This window comes from Myxocyprinus asiaticus, chromosome 13 (assembly GCF_019703515.2).
Source record: "Myxocyprinus asiaticus isolate MX2 ecotype Aquarium Trade chromosome 13, UBuf_Myxa_2, whole genome shotgun sequence".
Lineage (NCBI taxonomy): Eukaryota > Metazoa > Chordata > Actinopteri > Cypriniformes > Catostomidae > Myxocyprinus > Myxocyprinus asiaticus.
The window spans coordinates 12,284,245-12,300,503 of NC_059356.1; the positions used below are offsets into that span (position 1 = coordinate 12,284,245).

A 16,259-nucleotide genomic window follows, 5' to 3' on the forward strand; every position below is an offset into this window, starting at 1 on the left:
GACAGGGAAGCAGAGAGAAAGTCAGAATGAGCTGGTATGTATACCACTGCCATTCTGAACCGGTGTGTGTGTGACAGAGCTCCGGCTGAAGAGAGCGAGACCTCAAGCACAACATTTGGTAGGTGTGTGACACCCTCGGCCAAAATCAAGTTGTTGTGAACCATGCTAGTGAGATGCCGGCTTTAATATGCTGTAATAAGAATAATTTTAGACCAATTTGTTGACTGCATTGGCCGGCGTGACGTTTTCAAAAATTAGAAAGCCCTGTCGCTGTCACTTGTCGTGTCATGGCTGGTTAGGACAAAAACTCTGATTAAAAGATACCTGTGACAAGGAGGAGGGCAGGAGGTGAGTGTGCACGGCCGCCCCCCAATCAGACTAATCAGCCGAGGAAAGGGATAAAGCCGAGCTAGATGCGGCAGTTCGGGAGAGAGAGCCACACGCAGCTGCCGTGTGTGTTTATGTTTTTTTAAGTTTTCATTAAACATTATTATCACTCCTCCTTGCAGCAAGAGCATTGCCATTCAAATAATTACAGTTCTGACATGACAAGTCGACAGCATTACTCTTAAAGAACCAAGGAACTGAACAACAGTTTGATTGGCACCTGTTCTCTTTGGTGTGTTGCCTATGTCAAAGACTGACCTAAGATATCCTGCCTTAAAACACGACCTAGCTGAGGTTATCAGATAAGCTAGCACAAGTATCAAGTGTGTGGGGCATTGTTATATAATGCAGTGACACTGGACACTGAGAAAAGATGCCAACCGACTCGTCTTAAAAGATTTCTGCCACAAGAGCAAATGAGGACGTGTTACAGAGGTCATTGATGCATTAATACTGCTTGGCCAACATGGCCTGAGGTGGTATGGAGTTTGGCGAGTCTCTGCTGAGTGAGTCAGCCACTGCTGTTTGTCTTTACGGTGCACTGTTTGGAGCAGAGCCGCCTGTTTGTCATTTCCTGTGAGACATTGAGCTCTGTGAATATGAGGGCCAGAAAGTTTGACTCCTGCTGGCACTCAGCAGCACCCAAATTTGACATGTTGGCTGTGCTTGTACTTGGGTGTGAGCGGCTGTGTGTGTGTGTGTGTGTGTGTGTGTGTGTTGGTGGATACACTGACTCTGCCCTTCTGTGTGTAGACGCTGTACAAGCCAAGCTTAGTCTTCAAGTGCAGTTTCCCTTATTCTGCATTATCACGTTCCTTATATGTTAACCCTCATGTTCTGATGGGGGACCCAAGGCCCTTTTAATAGCTCAAAAAATATACTTAACATTTAAGTCATTTATGCAAAAAGAATTTATGCAAAAGAATGTAGGGCAAGACTTTATTTTATCCATAGGGAATTGATTGGATTGTGAAAAGTGTTAGTTACATAGTAGAATGGAGACAGACAATGAATAAAACAATGCTAAAACACTGCCTAAACAGCTATTTGGCTATTATTTGAAATGATCCAATAGCCCACAGAAAAGATGATCAGAAATATATATTAATCTCCTGAGACCCCCGCGTGACTGCTGTGTGCATTTTCCATTTCCATTTTTGATTTGTAACTAGTACCACCTAAAAAATAAAAATAAAAACCTAGAGCAAATAGTTTTCCTAAAAATGTATGTCCACATATGTGGACAGTGGGACTAAGTTGTGAAATTTTAAGTAATACCAAGATATAGAAAGTCAGTTTTTTTTTTTTTTTTTCATCAAATAGTTTGTGTTCTGGAGTGTTGGTTATTCATGTTTTTTTGTAGATGTTACTTGTATTACAGCTAATTTTCTATAAAGCTGAATAAATAATTCTTATTAGAAGTAATAGCCAGCATCATCCAATCACTGCCAACCATGTTAAAAAATGTTTAGCATAATAAATTCTGAATCTATGTACTGATTACCATTGTCCCATGTCTGCCAAACATGTTGAGTTGTCCAAACATCATCTGCAGCCTGAAACTGAACTTTTGGTCCGATTTTAGGAGTGAATGCACTTAGTTGTATAGAAAGTTATAGGATGTACCCTTGCTTCCTATTTAGTGAATGACTAACATCCAGTGTGCTGTCTGTCTGCACTGGTCTCAGAACAGTTTGAAATGCACCTTATTTTCATCCTAACTCCATATAAAGCCTCTGAAAGCAAACTTTTTCAGCTTTTGCATGAATACATTTATTCACAACGTGAAAATGCACAGTAAATATAGGAATGCATTTATTAATGTTAATGAATAGAACCATATTGTACAGTGATAACAAAATAAAATATTATAACATTTATATTAAAATGAAGCGAAATAACCCACAGAAGGTTGAATGTTGAAACATATTTTTTCAACTATTGAGGGAATGCGGTCCTAATTTCCACATATGTGGACTTAATTTTTATCAGCGCACTGATGTGTGAAAAATTTATGAATTTTTTTAAGCAACATATCAAACGAAACTAGAGATGCTACTCTTTACAACCAAATAGGTTTCAATCAAAAAAACGTAGAGGTTTCTTACCAAAGGCACTTTTGTTGGCGCTGCACCCGTAGAAGTGCTACACAGAAATCAACATTATGTTGTTGTGTCACGTGATACGGTGCACCAGAAATGTAACCCTTAAATGACAGTGTAGAGTCTTGTGAACAGTATTCAGTCGCTTTAATTCATTTAAATTATGCGTTGCGTATAGCGAAGCCAAAATACAACGTCCACACATGTGGACACGGGGTCACATGAGGTTAAAAATTAAATAGGGTCAATTTGAATTTCATGTTCACTTTAAAGTATGGGGTTGATTATATACTCATTATAAACAAAATTTTATAAATAAATGCAATAAAATGTAACATGCTTAAATTCTCTGACTTTGTATACACTGTATCAGTACTCTCCAGCTAGTTTATTTTTATTCATTTTATTTTTCTAATTGACCCCTAAAATTAATGTTACTTTAATGGATGCCAGTCATGTTTCTAAAACATGCATGTGGTAAATAATATCTGCCTACTAGGTTTTGATTAGGTCTGAGGAAAATATTAAAATAATTTGAAGAGAAAATTAGAGGTTCATTTTAAAATGACTACTTGAGTTTTTATATGTACATCGTTGGGGTCTCTGAGACCCTGCACATACAGAGAGTACATCTCAATAGAACATGAGGGTTAAATAAACAAACAAATGGACATATGTCAGGCGTAAACACTGCAATAACGGCGCAGCACGTGTTCTCAACCAGCCGTGAAAGAATGGGGCATTATCAGAGCAATTAGGCGCAGTAAATTCAATTAATCTCAACAAATCTCCACAGAGGCCCACGCGATGCCACCATCCCCCGGTAATTAAAAATGGCCGAATTGTTTCGGCATTTTAGAGGCGTGGATGTCTGGATATAATTGAGCTGTGTTTCTATTTATTCTGCCATGCTAGCCAACAAAATGTGGAGCCCAGAGAGGAGTGGAGGAGAGGAGAAGAGCTCACCCCTTCCGTGCCCGCAGCCCCTTGGGGAAGACGAGACTGACGGAGGATTCCGATAATTGGCTCTTCTTTGTCACTTCAGACAGCAAGAACTTTTAATCATGGAGGAATCAGGTCCCAGTTTTCCATACCTCTCTATTGCTCAAACGCCATAAACAACGTTTTTAAAAATAGGAGATAAAATGAAAGTCAGCAGCTAGTTAATCATGCATCCTCTCACCTCTGTGCAGAGAGCTATTTCAAACCGACATCCAAGAGATGGCAACTGGGGAGAAAAAATAAATAAATAAATAAAGCTTGTGACAGGCTAAATGAAGCGGTGAGTGGAGTGGTGAGGCGTGCTAGCGTTTCAGCTCTGAATCACCCGCCGCTCGCTAACATATGTCATGTAACATACCAACTTAGCAGCACACCAGCTAGTCTGCCGTACACACACTACTCCATTACAAAGAAGAAAATACCTGCTTGAAAGCATTTAACCTACCAATGTATATTGTTAATAGTGAAAAGGAGAAAACGTGAGAGAACTTTTTCATAGAGCTTTACACTGTCAATTCAAAGTTGTTTTTTGTCATTTTTATTCTACATGGAAGAGAATAATGGACTAATGAAGACAAACTAATGAAATACTGTCAAAATACTGACAAATCTAAATAACGAAGATGAAATAACATACTGCCATAATAGCATAGTAACACAATAACGAGGGCGAATACTATGTCAAAATAATGAATTAATGAAATGACACAGACAAACTAGCAAAACAGTGCTGAAAAAATAAAGAGAAAATAATGATGAAATAATGAAGAAGAAATTAAATGTTAAAGCACATAAGAAATGAGAAAAATAAATATTGTCAAAGTAACAAGAAACAAAATATCTAATGCAAAATACTGTTTAAATAAATAAGAAATTAAATTGAAATTGTAATAAAGATATTCTCTCAAAATATTAAAGAAACAAAGAAAGACGAACACTGTTAACAAAATCATGAAACAATATAAACTAGTAATAATGATACAAAATTATGAAGAGAAAATGTGAAACTAATCAGAAAAACATAAAGATGCAATAATTCAATTTTTGTTAAAACAGTGAAGATGAAATATTGAAATAAACTAAAAACAATAATAAAAATACCTCTCAAAATAATGATGAAACTTATTATTTGTAGAGCACTTTTCACAATACACATTGTTTCAAAGCAGCAATGTTTTTTGTGAAGAAGTAGATATTGTATTGTGTATTGTAATGTGGATCAAAGCAGAATTATGGGAATGAAATACTGTCTAAATAATGAAGAAATGAAATAACAAAGGCAGAAAAATGAAATTCTGTCAAAACAACAAAGCAACTGGTAGCAATTTGCAATGGCGTTACATTCATTAACATTAATGCGTTAAGTGCCATTCATTAGTAATGAACAATATATTTTGTACAGCATTTATTTTAGATATATCTTTGTTAATGGTAGTTTACAAAAACACAATTGTTCATTGGTAGTTTATGCTCATTCATAGTCCATTAACTAAGAGTAACATATACAACTTTTGATTTTAAAAATGTTTTAGTATATGTTAAAATTCACATGAACTAAGATTAATAAATGCTGTAAGAGTATTGTTCATTGTAAGGTCATGTTAACTAATGTAGTTAAAGGGATAGTTCACCCAAAAAATTCTCTCATCATTTACTCACCCTCATGCCATCCCAGATGTGAATTACTTTCTTTCTTCTGCAGAACACAAATGAAGATTTTTAGAAGAATATTTTTAGCTCTTTTAGTCCATACAATGCAAGTGAATGGGTGCCAAAATTTTGAAGCTCCAAAAAGCACATAAAGGCAGTAAGAATTTAATCCATATGAATCCAGTGGTTTAATCCATGTCTTCAGAAGCCATATGATAGGTGTGGGTGAGAAACAGATCAATATTTAAGTCCTTTTTTACTATAAATTCTTCTCCCTGCTCAGTCAATCTCCACTTTAACACACGTGCAGGGAAAATAATTTCTAAAATCCTTAAATCCTTAAATATTTATCTGTTTCTCACCCACACATATCATATCACTTCTGAAGATATAGATTTAACCACTGGTGTCATATGGATTACTTTTATGCTGCCTTTATGTGCTTTTTTTGGGCTTATGAATTTTGGCACCCATTAACTTGCATTGTATGGACCAACAGCACTAAAATATTCTTCTAAAAATCTTAATTTGTGTTCTGCAGAATGAAGAAAGTCATACACATCTGGGATGGCATGAGGATGAGTAAATGATGAGAGAATTTTCATTTCTGGGTAAACATTTCCTTTAACTTAATGTTAACAAATGGAACATTATTGTGAAGTGTCACCAAAATAACAAAGATGAAATAACAAAATACTGTTAAAATCCCAAAGCAGATAATGGAGTTTTTGGGAGAGAGGGAGAGTCCAGCCGCTAACGGTTCCTCTGAAGTAAATCTGAGTCTCGCTTAGCACCCGGAGGAGTTCAGCAAGGAAGAGTATTTCCACTTTTTTGATGTATTTGAGCAGAAGTGGATTGAGGATTAAGGCCACTGAGCAAAGGTGATCAAAGAGTGTGTTGTGAAGAGTCCCATTCTTTTGCTCCAGAGAGCGTGAGTGTGCGAGAGAGAGAAAGGGAGCTTGAGAGCTTTAAAGATAAACGCTCTTCTGGACATCTCAAAAAACCTGCAAAAGAAACAGAAAGAGACAGGCAGAAGAGAAGAGGGAAGTGATGGTGGAGATCGAATAAAGGTATGTCAAAAAAAGGAATAGAGAGGAAGGCAAGAGAGAGTGCGTGCATTCGTGACACAAAGAGAGATTGAAGAAAAGAGAATATAGGTGAATAAGAGAAACCAAGACAAAATAAAAACAAAAAACATGGAAATATAGAACAAGTGACTGAAACAAAGGACTGTCTGAAAAATGAAAATGTCAGATAAGTGATTATGAATGAGAAAATTCCCCGAAGAGAGCATAGCTACAGATAAGCGCTGCAAGAGAAATAAAAGAGAACGGGAGGATTAGCCAGTGTGAGTGGACTTGCGGGTTGCGGCCCGTCCTCTTGATTTCCTGTGGGAAGAAAAGAGAAACTGACCCCAGGATTATAGATTAGAGTTAATACCCCCTTCCCGCTCACAGTAAAACCCATTAACTTCCCCCCAAATGCCACACTACCCACCTAGTGCCCCACCCAGACCCAACATCCGTTGAGTCACAGCCCCGTCTGGACCACCTGCACACGTAAAGTCAGCGCTCATGAGGGGGGAGGAGGAGGGGGGTACCGTCTGACAGGAGATTTTCACATGAGCCAAGCTCCCAAACACGTACGCCAGTGCGAACGAGTCAGTGTTTGTGTGCGCGTAAATCACACCTGCTTCTCATTCGCGGGCGGTGCAGTGCGGCGGAGAGCCGAGCGTTGCCATGGGAATATTAGCATGCATGCGACTTCGGGTGGTGCGGTCTGAAATAAATTTGAGGTTTGTTTTAACATTCCCATTGTGAGACATGTGCACACACAGCACTGCCTCTCTTGCAGCCTCGCTGCAGCCCAATTTTCATTTTGATTGTGTGTCAGAGGGGTGGTAAAGGTGTTTAATGCCAGATAAAGCACTCTCAGGGTCATTTTGCTGCTCTGTGAGGCTATACGTGAGTGTGTTTGTGTGGCTATGATCGACAATAAAGGCTGACTCCGCACAGTGGTGGGGATATTGAATGCTTATCAGTGCTATGTGTGTGTGTGTGTGTTTGTTTATGCAGGGTCCAAATGTAACTTTTTACCACACCTGCCAATGGTGAGTGAATTGAGAAAATTTACCAGCCATAATACTGTATTTCTTACTTGCTATTCAACTGTATTTTATTATTTTTATTTTTATTATATATACAGTATATATTGTATATGTGTGTACAGTATATGTACTGTATATATACCTGTGTGTATATATATGTATACTCACACTGTGTATTTATATTGGTCTTTATGGCAATGGGATTATTTAGTTGTTTTTCCTTGTATATTAGTGGCAAGTAGGGTGACCACCTGGTTATTGCTCTGATGCAGAACAGATGACGTGATTTTGCGGGACAAGTGGGAGGGAAAGAACTTACTACTATGAGACTATTTAAATATTGATTTTATATTAGACCGAACGCCTTTTTGCAGTGATGCTGTATGATAACGTGCTTTAAATCGCCGACAGTCTTCATGAAATGCTCATTTTAAGGTAGTGCTCTGGCCAGCACTCAATTTGTCCAGGCTCTAATGATATAATCTCATTTTAACAGCAAGGGACCCATTCAATCTATAATGATGAATGCATAATTTTTTTTTATTTTTTTTAAAGTTAAAAAAGAAATCACATTTTAAGCAAAACATATTTTCCTTAGTAGGTTATGCTCTTTTATTAGACTATACAAAGATTAAATGCATGCTTACAGGATTCAAAGCATCTTAAACTTGAATTTTTTTGTCAGATCTGGCAGCTTTGAGCAGGGAACTCCTGGCAAGTGCAGCTGTAGTTAGCCTTCACCAGGAGTTCATTTTTTGATGAGGTCCACACTGGCTCGAATTCTTTGCTCCACCCACACAACCGTCATCAGCGAAAACACCCTCTCAACAAATGCGTTAGTGGCGACTGCGTAAATCGTTTTTATTTAAACACAAATCAGTTTCCATTTTTTATTTTTACAGTAAATGTGGGACTGTAATTTCATGGAAAATTAATATAGGCAAATAAATGAAATGCAGGACACAGCTCATGACTTGCGGGACAAAGCTTCCAATTTCGGAACTGAGTGACAAGCAGCACAAGCTATTATGACATATGAGATAAGCCAGTCTCCATCTCTTGGTGAAACTGTACCTTTTACAAAAAACGTGAAACTGTGATTTTGTTCTCCTTGTTTTCATTTTGGTGGCTTAGTGCAAGGAATATTTGAATATTCCATATATCAAAACATGGAGTTGGTTTAAAAAAAGGCAAACAATAGAGTTGGGCCTCCTAAATAAACTTCTTAAAGTAAATTATCCATTGAGGTAAAAGTTGTTACTCTGTTTTCTAAACAGCTCAGCTGCGATGCGATAAAGCGACAAGCGATAAAAGGTATCTCTACCATGTTAACCTGAGTTATTGTCACAACCAGCTGCATCACTGACATTTTATTGAGCATTTCTTTGTTGCACCAGGTTGCCCTGCCTACAGCGAAATCTCATTAGTCTAAAACCTCACTTCTCATAAATGTATATTAAATAGTTCTGATTGTTTGTGACTGTCGCATCGCACAGCAATATCACATTCAGTGTGAACAGACAGTGTTGGGTGAATTAGTTGCTGAAATCTAAGTATTTTAATATTATAAATTATAAAATAATATAAAAGTAGCTTAAATTCTTGTAATCAGATTACAGTTACTGACTTTCAAGGTAGTTCATTACTTTTAAGTACATGAATTGGAATATATATTTTTGTAATAATATTATTTATGTAGAGCACATTTAAAACGTGTATTTGCGTTTCTGTGACAGCTAAAGAGCATGCACCCTATATTAGGATTAAATATAGATATTATTTTGAATTTGTTGAGTGGAAAAAATCATTTTTAAGAAAGTGTTTAAAGGAAAATTCTTGGTTCAAAACAAGTTAAGCTCACTTGATGGCATTTGTGGAATAATGTTGATTACCACAAAAAAATTATGTTGCCTTGCCCCTCCTTTTCTTAAAAAAACCCAAAAATCAAGGTTCCAGTGAGGCACTTACAATGGAAGTGAATGGGGCCAGTTTTTGGAGGGTTTAAAGGCAGAAATGTGAAGCTTATAATTTTATAAAAGCACTTATATTCATTCTTCTGTTAAAACTTATGTATTATTTGAACTGTGAAGTTATTTAAATTGTCATATTTACAGTCATTTTAGGTTTTGGGGTTTGTTGACATTACATCGTCATGGCAACTAAGTTGTAAAATTGGCTATACAGTAACTTTACACAGAAAAGGTTAGTAGGCTATTTTCTCTCACTGAAATCATGTTTACAAGCATATTGTTTACGTCTTGTTGCTATACTTTTGAAACAGTATTTTAACGTTAAAAAATTGCGAGAAACGAGTCGAAATGAATTTTTGTGGTAATCAACATTATGCCACAAATGCTGTCGATCGAGTTTAACTTGTACTGAACCCAGAATATTCCTTTAAGAAAGATAAAAGTAATTAATAATGTGATTACTTTTTGATGAAGTAATCAGTAAAGTCGGTAATCTGAGTACTATTTTAGAGAACTAATCAGTCATTTGTAATGGATTACTTTTTAGTTTCTTACCCATACACTTATTAGGACACGTTTAGGACATACAGATGTTTTGTTAAATAGCTGGTAGGTCTTTATTTACATTATTCACGTCACTCATATAAGCAAGGTTCATAGTATCATTGTTACAATTTGACTTAAATCATGTATTATGTTACAATTCTTAATAAAGTTACTGGCCAACTGACGAGTAACTAACAAAATCCAATTTTTACTTGCATTTGGTGCTTGCCGAGTGTTAATGTTGGACCGTGTCTGTGTATATAAGTGTTTGATTATGCAGAGCACCTCCCCAATGTGAAAATCTCCCTCAGCCTTCTGGAACGTTGCGCTGTCGATGGAGAATTGCTTTTTTTAAAGTGTGAGTGTGTGTGTGTGTGTGTGAGTGTTAGAGAGAAAGAGAGAGCGGAGATGATGTCTGTTTGAGTGTGGGTGTGCATGAAAGGGAGAGCGTACTCATAAGTGTATGTGTGCATGAATGAGCGTGAGTGTGTGTGTGTGTGTGTGTGTGTGTGTGTGTGTGTGTGTGTGTAGTAGCTGGTTGAGGGGATGGGGTTAGGTGGGAAAGGGGTGGGGCTATGGGGTTGGTGAAAGGATGGGGGTGGAGAGGCGAGGGGGTGGGGTTGTTGGTATGAAGTGTTTGCGTCGTTACTCACTGTATGGCACACATTCATACTGGATTTCCAGATACTTGTAGGTCCCTGGACAGGGGTCAGGAAAAACATCAGACCCAGCCACCACCACACACTGAGTCCGATTATTACACCTGAGAGAACAGAGAGAGAGAGAGAGAGAGAGAGAGAGAGAGAGAGGTGTTTAATAAAACAATACAACAAAAGATCATTCCTTCAGGCCAGTGCCACAATGCTAAGGTGTTGTGGGTGGTTGCCAGGGTGTTGCTATGCTGTAGCAAACGTGTTCTCGTGTTCGGTTATTAGCATGTAGCTATGTGCTTGCTGAGTGTTTTTTGGAATGAACTTATGTGGTTTCTAGGGTATTCTGGGAGTTGCTAGGTGGTTGCTAGGCCATTTCTATGCGGTTCCTGAGGTGGTGTGGGTGGTGGGCAGTTGCTAAAGTGCTCTGAGGTGTTTTTAGCACATTGCTATGCAGCTGTTAGGGTGTTCTGGGAGGTGCTAGAATATTGCAAGGTGGTTGCTTAGCAACCTAATGTGTTCTGGGTGGTTACCATTGTATTGCTAAGTGGTTGCTAAGGTGTTCTGAGTGTTTTTGGCATGAAGCTATGTGGTTTCTGGGGTATTCTTCAAAGTTGCTAGGGCATTGCTTGGTGGTTGCTAGGGTGTTCTGGGTAGTTGCTAGGACATTGAAATGCGGTTGCTAAGGTGTTGTGGGTAGTTTCCAGGGTGTTGGTATATGGTTGCTAAGGTGTTCTCAGTTGTTTTTATTGGTTTCTTGCTATTCAGTTGTTAGGGTGTCCCGGGAGGTTGCTAGGGCATTGCTAGGTGGTTGATTAGCAACCTAGGGTATTCTGGGTGGTTGCCAGGGCGTTGCTATGCCTTTACTTAGGTGTTCTGAGCAGTTTTTTGCATTTTACAGTGTGGTTAATAGGGTGTTCTTTGTGGTTGCCAGAGTGTTAGTATGTGGTTGCTAAGGTATTCTGAGTGGTTTTTAGCACTTTGCTTTGTAGTCTTTAAGCCCCGTTGACACCGCAGGCAACATGCCGCTAGACTTTGCGATCTGTGTCGCTGGTGGGTGTTCCTACTGCTGCCGCTGCTCTAACATTATTGGTGGACTGCACAACTGGCAATAGTAGCGTTTGAAATGCTGTTTACAGATGATACTGCCGATAAAATTAAGATATCATACTAATTTGACAAGGAATCAATTCTTTTGCCTCTAAAAATGCCCACTCTGCAGGGGAGAACATTTTATATAACCTGCAGCAGTGCTTAATGTATCATATCATTAAACAAGACGAACGTTATATCAATATACAGTATGAATCAAACTCAATCAGAATGCCAACATGGTTTCCACGCATCATTTTATTAGGCTATATCTATGTATGTGGTTACAGACAAATGATATAGAACAGTGAAATCGCTCACAGAAACCTTTAACTTCTCCGTCTTGCCTGCACTCGAGTCGACTCCAGTATCTCACACTCACCCTGCCTGGAGACGGATGACTTAAGCTCCTCTGTCTTCACTCTCATTGATAGTCACTCGTGAATGTCCCTTGTCATTTGCATAAAGTTGAAATTTTCTCAACTTGTCTTGTAGCTCCCCATGGCGATCACTGTCGCCAACGGTCGCGACAGCTCGTGTCGCCTGAAGTCGCTGTGCTCTCGTTGAAAATTAATGGGATGGTGTCGCTTCATCGTGCAATGCCGCTTGCGGTGTGAACAGGGCTTTAGTGTGTTTTGGGAGGTTGATAAGGGATTGCTCGGTGGTTGCTAGGGTGTTCTGAGTAGTAGCCAGGGCATTGCTTTACAGCTGCAAGGGTGTCATGAGTGTTTAACAGGGAGCTGCTTGCCTACCCTCAATTCTCTATGATATTCTGGTATCCCCTAACCCCTAACGCCCTGTCTACACTTGGCGCCTCCATTAACGCAACGTGGCGCATCGGCTTGAGGCTGTCTACACTGAACGTGACAACACAAACATCCTAAACCGCTTAATTTGTGTAGTAGTGCCAGCAGCGTACTGTAAAATGGAACGCGACACCTGTTTATTGTCAGCACGACAGACGCTTCCAGTGTAGACAGCATCATTGATTATAATGGGGTTCTATTGCTCTAGATGCAACGCGATGCTCATGACCCGGTGTAGAACCCCAAACCCCCTAACCCTAACCCCCCTGGCTCATGTCCCTCCTTGTAAGTCTATGGGATTTGTTTACCTGTGGTCCGTCAGCCGGAAATCATTTGAAAAGTAATACCATACCTCTGCTCAATAATCTGCATGATTTGATGTATAACTTGTGTCAACAGCACAAACGGTGTGGCACAAGTTACATGCCAATACCTTTAGGGGTTAGTTTTTTTTAAAATATTTAACGGCAAGTATGAGCAATAGCAATAGTGATGCTTGCCTTAGCAAACACCACAAATCATTACTCACTAGGCGTGATCATGTGACAAATTGTGTCAGTCAGAAAGGTGCGGAGACAACAGACTAATCCTGTCTCACCTCCAGCTCGAACCTATTTAGAGCTATTGTCTCTGACTAAAGCAGATGAATGTACAGATGCAGGACTGTTATCAGTTTAAAATGCACACGTGGATCTAGCACAGTAAAGATATATTCTTCCTCAAACATATGCAGAAATGCTTCTCTTTTCAAATCCCCCTTTCTCTCTCTCTCTCACTCTTTAGCTCTCCTTCCCCTCATCATATCTAGACTAGTGTACTGTCATTCCCAGTCCAATCCCTCTCTCATCTACTCATCCCTCCCACATACCCCTCTCTCTCTTTCTCTCTCTCTCACTCTCTCCATTACAAGGCTGATGGATAGCTAGAAGAGGGATTCATTGATCTCGTCTCTGAGGAAGCAAATGCTGAGCAAAGACATGGACTGCAAGTGGAAGTGGGACACAAACACAAATACACACAATGGTTATGCAGACACTCTAAACAGTCACTTATCCACTCAACCATATCAATACACTCTGGAATACACAGTGCATGTGAAATAAACACTGACATGAACACTCAAGGGGGCAAATTCACTAAACAGTTGTGCCACTTTTGACCATGGTATTTCAGCGAAAAAACCTGTGACTTATTCACTAACCACCCACAATGCAGTTTAAACAAACGCTAAATTTGCCATTCACAAAATAGCACTGCACTGTGAGTATTTAAATTAAGTCATTGTCATTCTGTTTACTGCAAACACTGACGCTTCCTATATAATATTGTTTTTTTTATAAATTGCGCTTTACTCACAATACTATTTGCCTGCACTATTATTGTAGACAGAAAACTGGTGGTACATTAAATTTAATAAAAAAGAGATGTTTGTGTTCATTATCTATTGATCATGGCAGCAACAATTCATTGAAATATGGAGAAGAGCATTATAACTGGGCATATACAGTATATAGCTGTGTATTCAATCACACTTCTGCATTTTAAAGATCTGATTCTGGTGCCTGAATCGCAGTGGTGGTGCTGGACAGTCCTCCACTACTAAGCACTCAAAAGCGACCTGCAAGACTGGACAATGCTTTAGTGAACGAGGCACTAAAACAATGCAAATAGCATGTATAAATAAATGACACTATCAGTGGACATAATTCAGTAGTGAATTCCCCCCTCTGCATCACTTTATAACATTTATTCTAGCCTTACACACCTCAGTGACATGATCTTGAAGGCATCTGGCAGGTAGCACTGTACATTCTCCATCTGAATGGGATCAGCGTCACAAATCTTGTCATCGGTGCGACCGTAGTTGGCTGTCTCAATCATGATGACATCACTGCCAGGGCAGCGGAGCTCTATGGGGTAACCCTCGCACGCTAGCTCCCTCCTCATCAGACCAAACGGCATTGCGGAGCGACTTAACGCTACATGGAGAGAGAGAAACATGCATTCAGTATCATGAAACAGCATTTACTAGTTATTACATTTTTTCAAAAGATTACAAGGCAAACATTTTTTTTATATATACTGATTTCTGCTAAACTTATAGAGAACTGGTAAACCGTTGCATTAGCAACACCAAGGCCATAGGTTTGATTTCCAAGAAATGCACGTACTGGCAAAATGAGTTGCTTTTTATAAAATGATTAAATGTACATTTTTAAATTAACATTTAAATTAATGTACAACAAGATCTGAACATGCATTAAGAAGGTAAATAGGGTACATTTTGATTTCAAGTGAACTTGAATTGGGCCAAACACATAATGTGTGGATTATCGGTGTAGTTAGCAGGTCATGATGTAATCTTTTAATTAAGAATAACTAGGAAACAGTTTATTTCAGAAAACTTTCATGAGCCACAAAAGCCCAAACACACATATAGAGAATAAGAAAGGATTGATAGCCAGATTTCACAGGCAATGATTACATTTCCAGACTTTCCAGTGCTGAGGAGCAAACTATTTACCCTCTCGCCCCAACAAACTGTGAGAGTTTACACACTGTGTTAACATCCACCCACTCCCTCACACAGCTCTGCACCAGGCTTGAGAATAGAAAAGCAGCTCCCACCAGTCCTTATCCAGGAGCCAATCACCAAACACCTGAGCAAAACCAGCACCAAGAGGAGAGAACCCACCCCGGACTACCCCACCACTGGCCCTTTCTGCCTACACATGTGGCATCTGCCAATTACACTCAATTTAAGAGAGGGAGAGACAGATAGCGAGAAAGAGAAGCGTTAAGAGGGCTGCAGGTGCCGTAGGGTTAATCATTGTGCCTAGCTGAGAGGGCCAGAGAGTGGCACAGATTGGCATACTTTATCTGAACAAGAGCTTTTAAAGCATTTGCAGATCCAGCCACGAAAAATGGCCGCCAGCCGCCTCCACTGACCGAAGGACAAAAACCAGGCAGCAGAGCTCTCCATGGTCCTGATAAATAGAGAGGGGGGAACTTGTGGAGCTGTCCATTGTGCTGAAAGATGAGGGGGTGGATCTGACCCATGGAGCTCTGTGCATAAGGAAAAACTGATCAATGAAGCACTCAGTAGCACTGAAATGCATTCCCTCAGCTCTTGCAGCTTCAAAGACTTTGCAATCAAATACAAGAAGGGAGGGAAGATTTTTTCACTAAAAGAATCAGACAACTCGAAAACCTGCTTACTCAATGCATGTTTCTGTAAGCAACAGTATGCAGAGGACTCTCTATCGTACAAAACAATGGAACAGGTACCCCTGCAGAAACAAAAAACACCTTAAACTAGCCTAACTGGTTTTCAAGCCTGGTCAGGCTAGTCGGCTGACTGACTTTAGAAGGATTTTAGGCACTTTTCATTGATTCAAACATCCTATCCATTCAGACTGATCTCACCATGAATTTGGCAGCAGTAGGTCAAAAATGTTTCAGCTAAACTTGGTCTGTGCTTACCTAAATTCTAAGCACTGGCCCCAGTGGCCAAAACAGGAAGTGTTTTTGAACAGATGGGCACATGTGAGCGGCAATTTCTGGGAAAATGACCACAGAGGAGGTGGCAAAGAGTTGTTTTTAGTTGTAAAGAGGAAACACGCTAGTCACTGATTATGTAACGTGATTATTTCCTAGTTTCAATGCTGGACGAGAATCTATGTCCCTGAGGCACGCCACAGGAAAAGGCAAACACATTTGAACTACTACAAAAATGTCAGATGGGAGATGTTGTTTGTAAGTAACTCCACAAAATCAGGTTGAAGTCTGTACTGATGGGTACTGGAACTATCTGTAGCAACTAGGGATGTGTACGGATAGTTGACATTTGGTTAACCATTCAATGCGCCACTATTCGAATACCAATATCACTATTCGGTTATTCTACACGTGCAATAGAGTTCTAACAAACTGTTGAGTTTTGGGTC

The 16,259-nt window shown here is 39.3% G+C and overlaps 1 protein-coding gene across 3 annotated transcripts in view; it reads right to left on the bottom strand.

Moving 5' to 3' along the window:
* adgrl1a (adhesion G protein-coupled receptor L1a) overlaps positions 1-16,259 on the bottom strand; it is a 259,597-nt gene that overhangs the window by 99,944 nt on the left and 143,394 nt on the right. For all 3 annotated transcript variants that reach the window (XM_051714890.1, XM_051714891.1, XM_051714892.1), the window contains 2 exons: positions 14,078-14,291; positions 10,418-10,527 (listed from right to left, as the gene is read on the bottom strand). In XM_051714890.1, the coding sequence (XP_051570850.1) occupies positions 10,418-10,527; positions 14,078-14,291 (324 nt within the window). The remainder of the gene's footprint in view (positions 1-10,417; positions 10,528-14,077; positions 14,292-16,259) is intronic.